At 40.0% G+C, this 6,819-nt stretch overlaps 1 protein-coding gene across 1 annotated transcript; it reads left to right on the forward strand.

The window, feature by feature from the left end:
• The first annotated feature begins 200 nt into the window (after nt 1-200).
• Nucleotides 201-3,823, forward strand: LOC138891526 (uncharacterized). Its single transcript, XM_070174951.1, has 6 exons — nt 201-438; nt 713-924; nt 1,205-1,408; nt 1,508-1,861; nt 1,975-2,114; nt 3,676-3,823. Exons 1-6 carry the CDS (start codon nt 201-203, stop codon nt 3,821-3,823), a joined length of 1,296 nt encoding a protein of 431 aa, XP_070031052.1.
• The last annotated feature ends 2,996 nt before the right edge of the window (nt 3,824-6,819 follow it).

The following is a 6,819-nucleotide window of genomic DNA, read 5'->3' on the forward strand; positions in this document are numbered from 1 at the left end:
TGGATAATTCTTTTGGCTGTGTACTGGGTCAACATAACATCACGGGCAAGAAATAGCAAGCCATTTATTATCTCAGCAAGAATTTCACTCCTTATGAGGTTAAGTATACTCTTTTTGAGAGGACATGTTGCGCCCTGACTTGGGTGGCACAAAAGTTGAAACATTATCTTTCGTCCTACACTATTTACCTCATTTCTCGCATGGATCCTCTAAAGTATATCTCTCAGAAACCTATGCCCACAGGAAGACTTGCAAAGTGGCAAATTTTGCTAACAGAGTTTGATATTATCTATGTGACCCGGACCGTGATGAAAGCCCAAGCTTTGGCCGACCACTTGGCCGAGAACCCAGTGGATGAAGAATATGAGCCATTGAAGACTTATTTTCCTGATGAAGAAGTGATGTATATTCATGAGGTTGATCTTGATTATAAGCTAGGTTGGAATAGGGCTTGTACTCATTTCTGAAACAGGACAACACTATCCTGTAACAGCCCAGCTTCGATTTTATAGCACTAACAACATGGCTGAGTATGAAGCATGCATTCTGGGTTTGAGGTTAGCTGTAGACATGGGAGTCCAGGAAGTACTGGTTCTGGGAGATTCAGATTTGTTGGTTCACCAGATTCAGGGAGAATAGGAAACTCGGGACTTAAAGTTCATATCGTATCGACAGTGTTTGCATGATCTTTGTCAACGATTCGGGTTGGTAGAAGTCAGACATATTCCCAGGATTCATAATGAGATTGCCGACACCTTGGCTACTCTGGCGTCCATGTTACACCATCCGGACAAAACTTACGTCGACCCTCTACATATCCAAGTTCGTGATCAGCATGCCTATTGTAATGTGGTTGAAGAGGAACTTGATGGTGAACCTTGGTTTCATGATATTAAGGAATACATCAAGTCGAGGGTATATCCGGTACATTTCACAGGTGATCAAAAGAGAACCATTCGACGTCTGGCATGTGGATGTTTCTTAAGCGGGGGGAATCTTGTACAAGAGGACTCCAGACTTAGGACTGCTGAGGTGCATAGATTCTAAAGAAGCTTCAACTCTCATGACCGAAGTGCATTCAGGAGTTTGCGTGCCACATATGAACGGGTATGTCTTGGCAAAGAAAATACTTCGAGTAGGTTATTATTAGCTCACCATGGAACGAGATTGCATCAGCTTTGTTCGTAAGTGTCATCAATGCTAGGTGCATGGTGATTTGATTCATTCCCTGCCATCTGAGTTACACACAATGTCTGCACCTTGGCCCTTTGTTGCTTGGGGCATCGATGTTATTGGACCAATTGATCCTACAGCATCGAACGGGCATAGATTTATTCTGGTGGCCATTGATTACTTTACCAAGTGGGTCGAAGCTGTAACTTTCAAGTACGTAACCAAAAAGGCGGTGGTAAATTTTGCTCATTCAAATATCATTTGCAGGTTTGGAATTCCCAAGGTAATCATCACAGACAATGCTGCTAACCTCAACAGTCATTTGATGAAATAGGTATGCCAACAGTTCAAGATTATGTATCGAAACTCCACTTTGTATCGTCCTAAGGCAAACGGAGCTGTTGAGGCTGCTAACAAGAACATAAAGAAGATACTTCGCAAGATGGCGCAAGGTTCTAGGCAATGGCATGAAAAGTTACATTTTGCTTTACTGGGTTATCGCACTGCTATTCGCACTTCAGTAGGTGCAACTCCTTATTTGCTGGTATATGGAACTGAGGCAGTCATACCTGCGGAAGTTGAGATTTCATCCCTTCGGATCGTTACAGAAGCTGAAATTGATGATGATGAGTGTGTCAAAACCCGGCTAGAGCAAATGAGTTTGATTGACGAGAAAAGATTGGCAGCAGTATGTCATGGTCAATTGTATTAAAAGAGAATGGCAAGAGCATACAACAAGAAGGTGCGTCCCGAAAATTTGAAGTGGGCCAGTTAGTATTGAAACGCATCCTTCCGCATCAGGCTGAAGCCAAAGGCAAGTTCTCCCCGAACTGGCAAGGGCCGTTCATTGTGACAAGAGTGTTGCCCAATGGTGCTTTGTATTTAACAGACATAGAAGGCAAATGTGTAGATATGTCTATCAATTCTGACGCGGTCAAGAGGTACTATGTATGATTTCTTTGCTTACCTTCAATCACATCTTGTACTTGGCATGTTCAAAGTTGGAATGATGAAGGCATTTTGTTCTGCTACCCGAACACTTTTATCCTTTGTTACCCCTTTTGAACCTTATTTATTTTCTTTCATACCCCTTTTTTGGAATCAGAAGTAGAGTTAAAAATAGAAAAAAGAAGAAAAAGAAAAAATAAAAAATAGAAAAAAAAAGAAGAAGAAAAGAAAAGAAAAGAAAAAAAGAAAGGAAAAGAAAAAGAAAAAAAAGGAAGAAAAAAAAGAGGAAAAATAGAGAGCAACAAAAAACAAAACAACTTTTAGGTTGGAACTACGTTCGACCTGATTCCTTTTAAGGATACGTAGGCAGCCTTACTCTGAGGTTCGGTCCCATCAAAATAAAAATTTAAAATTTCCCAGACTCAAAGAAACTGGGGCAGAAGTTTTAGTCTTTGCAAAAGATATGATTCCAAAAGTTGTAATTTTGAACCCTTCATCTTAAATTATCTTGAGCCTCCATGCCACCCTTTCTTTCTAACCCTATCCAAAAGCCTACACTACGGTCCAAAGAAACACCTTCTGATCAATCTTTGAGGATGCCAAGTCAAGCAAGATAGAGGTATGATTTACATCATGGGTAACACTTTGTTCATGGGCACAAGGAAAAATGAATAAATGAGAGAGTCTTATTGGTGAAAACCCTCACGGGCACTGTAAGGCGATGGTGAGCTAAGAGAAAATTTAAAATGAGAGAGTCTTATTGGTGATAACTCTCACGGGCACCATAAGGCGATGGTGAGTTGAGAGATGAACAAATGAGAGAGGCTTGTTGGTGAAAACCTTTCAGGGCACTACAAGTCGAAAGAGGTTTGTGACTTTATAGAGAAATTGGATCATTGAAAGCCCGATTTTTTGAAGTATGAAGACATGACATGAACTGAAAATGTGATTGGTTGGATGGGTTAGGCTGATCAATCCGAAATGCATGTCATGCGCATTGGAGCTAGCTGCTTCACTCAGATAAGTCTTTTTTCCATTCTTCTTCAAATAGTCATCTTTGTTCAAGATTTTCCTTTTTCTTCCTAATTCTCAAAGTCACCTCGCTTTGTTTTTTTTTGGGTCTGTTTTTCTGAGTCTCTTTCAAGTTAGTCTTTGTTAAACAAGCCAGAAAGGACTTCAAAGCCTACTACTGGCTTCTTGATTGCACAAGGCAAAGTTAGGCCAAAAGCACATCGCAAGTGACATGATTTGGAAGGAGAAATATGATGGTGACTGAAGTTCAGGTGATCAAGTGAATCTTGAATTTCGAGGAAATGCAAAGGTTCAATAATTGTTAGAATGAAAACACAATACAACAAGTGAGTGTAAGGGCTTCAGGTCATTCAGGGGTTTTTGTGGTCAAGGTTCGATCAGAAGTTCAAAGGATTCATTGTTAGCCTGAAGCAACTAACCAGAATGAAACATAGTAGTGGCAGAAGCGGACATCTTCAGCAATGATGCCACAAACTAACCACCACATTTCCAAATTCACAAAATTTCCTTTGATTAAAACAGGGGCAGGAAATTTGGTCATTCACGTGGATCCTCCATGAGGAAGGTATGGTTCAGGGGCAAGGAATTTTGTTCTGTCTGCAGGGATCCTCTAGGAAGAGAGCATGGCTCAAGTAAGTTCATTTTCAGTTCTCAGGACCCTCCTGGATAATGGGAATAGGTTTTGAGTTCTCAGGACCCTCCTAGATAATGGGATTAGTTTTCAAGTTCTCAGGACCCTCCTTGATAATGGGATTTAGGTTTTATATTCTCAGGACCCTCCTAGATAATGGGAATAGGTTTTTAAGTTTTCAGGATACTCCTGACTAATGGGATTAGTTTTCAAGTTCTCAGGACCCTCCTGAATAATGGGAATAGGTTTTGAGTTCTCAGGACCCTCTTGGATAATGGGATTAGCTTTCAAGTTCTCAGGACCCTCCTGGATAATGAGATTTTATTTTAATTTTTCAGGACACTCCTGAAAAATGGAATTCAACTAACACTCACAGTTGTTCCTGGTACAAACTGGGGCAGACAATTTTCTTTGTTTTGTCTATTTTGTTGTGATTGCAGGCACTCACCTAGAGAACGGGGGAATTCTTTTCAGTGAAATTTCAAGTTTCAAGTCAATAGCAGGTGCCCACCTGGAGAACGAGGAAATTCTATTCAGAGTTATTTCAAGTTTCAAGTTAATAGCAGGCGCCCACCTGGAAAACGAGGGAATTCATTTCAGAGTTATTTCAAATTTCAAGTCACCAGCAGGCGCCCACTTGGAGAACGAGGGAATTCATTTTAGAGTTATTTCAAATTTCAAGTCAGCAGCAGGCACCCACCTGGAGAATGAGGGAATTCATTTCAGAGTTATTTCAAAATTCAGGTCAGCAGTAGGGGCCCACCTGGAGAATGAGGGAATTCATTTCAGAATTATTTCAAATTTTAAGTCAGCAACAGGCGCCCACCTAGAGAACGAGAGAATTCTATTCAGAGTTATTTCAAGTTTCAAGTCAATAGCAGGCGCCCACCTGGAGAACGAGAGAATTCATTTCAGAGTTATTTCAAGTTTCAAGTCAGCAGCAGGCGCCCACCTGGAGAACAAGGAAATTCATTTCAGAATTATTTCAAATGTCAAGTCAGCAGCAGGCGCCTACCTGGAGAACGAGGGAATTCATTTAAGAGTTATTTCAAATTTAAAGTCAGCAGCAGGCGCCCACCTGGAGAACGAGGAAATTCTTTTCAGAGTTATTTCAAGTTTCAAGTTAGTAGTAGGCGCCCATCTGGAGAACGAGGGAATTCTTTTCAGAGTTATTTTAATTTTCAAATGAGTAGCAGGCACCCACCTGGGGAACGAGGAAAGTCATTTCAGAATCCATTTCAAGTTTCAAGTCAGTTGCAGGCGCCTACCTGGAGAATGAGGGAATTCTTTTCAGAGTTATTTCAAGTTCAAGTCAGTAGCAGGCGCCCACCTGGAGAATGAGGGAATTCTATTCAGAGTTATTTCAAGTTTCAAGTCAATAGCACACGCCCAATTAGAGAACGAGGGAATTCGTTTCATAGTTATTTCAAATTTCAAGTCAGAAGCAGGCGCCCACATGGAGAACGAGGGAATTCTATTCAGAGTTATTTCAAGTTTCAAGTCAGCAGCAGGCGCCCACCTGGAGAACGAGGGAATTCATTTCAAAGTTATTTCAACTTTAAAGCCAGCAGCAGGCTCCCACCTGGAGAACGAGGGAATTCTTTTTAGAGTTATTTCAAGTTTCAAGTTAGTAGCAGGCGCCCACCTAGAGAACGAGGGAATTCTTTTCAGAGTTATTTCAATTTTCAAATCAATAGCCGGCGCCCACCTGGAGAACGAGGGAAGTCATTTCAGAATCCATTTCAAGTTTCAAGTCAGTTGCAGGCGCCTACCTGGATAATGAGGGAATTCTTTTCAGAGTTATTTCAAGTTCAAGTCTGTAGCAGGCACCCACCTGGAGAATAAGGGAATTCTTATCAATGTTTATTTCAAGTTTCAAGTCATTAGCGGGCGCCCATCTGGAGAACGAGGGAATATATTTCAGAGTTAAATTCAAATTCAAATTAACAGCAGGAGCCCGCCTGAAAAATCGGGTCAATTCAAGTTAGAAGTAGCAGAAGCTCGCTTCAAGAATGCGAGTCAACAGCTCGAGATGCACAACAAGACTGTAGAAGACTCAAGACAGAACAGTAGACAGGATTTTGTTATTTTTATTTGATTTTTTATTTTTGATGAAATGACAGGAACCGCGTACCGGAACCTCGACGGCACTTCACTCGACTCTCCACCTCAGTATCTTTCTTTATCTTTCTTACTTCTGAACTACACGTGGCCTGATTCTTTTATAGCCAAGGATATGTAGGCAGCTCAGATACCATGGCTCGGCCACATTCTTTTTGTCTATATTTTCTTTTGGATAAGTTTCGGGTCAGAATCAATTACGTTGCTTACTTAATTCTTTGCTCAAAAACTCTTCGAGTTTCCAAGCAAAGAGGGGCAGTTGTAAGCCCGTAATTTTTCACTCGCGCAATTTTTAAAGATTATTTTTTGTATTCGTAGTATTTTTAATATTTATTTGAGTTTATAGATATTTTTATCTTCAATTTTAGTTTTAAAATATAAAATTGAAAATACAAAAAAATAGTTTCATTTTTTCTATTTAATTCACGTATTAGGTATTTTTAGAAAGATATTATTTTTAACCTATTTTTATTTTAGTATAATCTTTGAAAATACCAAAAGTAGTTTCAACTTTAATTTTTAGTTTTATTTTTATATTAATAGTTCATTAAAATCAATTAAGATTTATTTTATATTTTTTACATTACTTTAGAAATAAATTAAATTTTCAGCTTTTCTTGGCCCAATTTTGTAGAATCTTGGAGCCCAGCAAGAACTGAGCCCAATCTCCCCAACCCCATTCCAACCCCAATCCGACGACCAGCCTATTTGACCCATCAGTCGACCCGCCCAAAACCTTTTAAATCCTAGCCCTTCATTTAATATAATCCAATGGTCTATACTCCTTTACCCTACCATATAAAAGCTCATTATAACACCCCAAACCTAACCCTAATTCTCCAACACCCAGCTGCATCCCCATTACCCCTCACTTCTGTCGCGCCAACAACACCCAAAGTCGCCGGAAAACTCAC

This window comes from Nicotiana tomentosiformis, chromosome 1, assembly GCF_000390325.3.
Source record: "Nicotiana tomentosiformis chromosome 1, ASM39032v3, whole genome shotgun sequence".
Taxonomy (NCBI): Eukaryota; Viridiplantae; Streptophyta; class Magnoliopsida; order Solanales; family Solanaceae; genus Nicotiana; species Nicotiana tomentosiformis.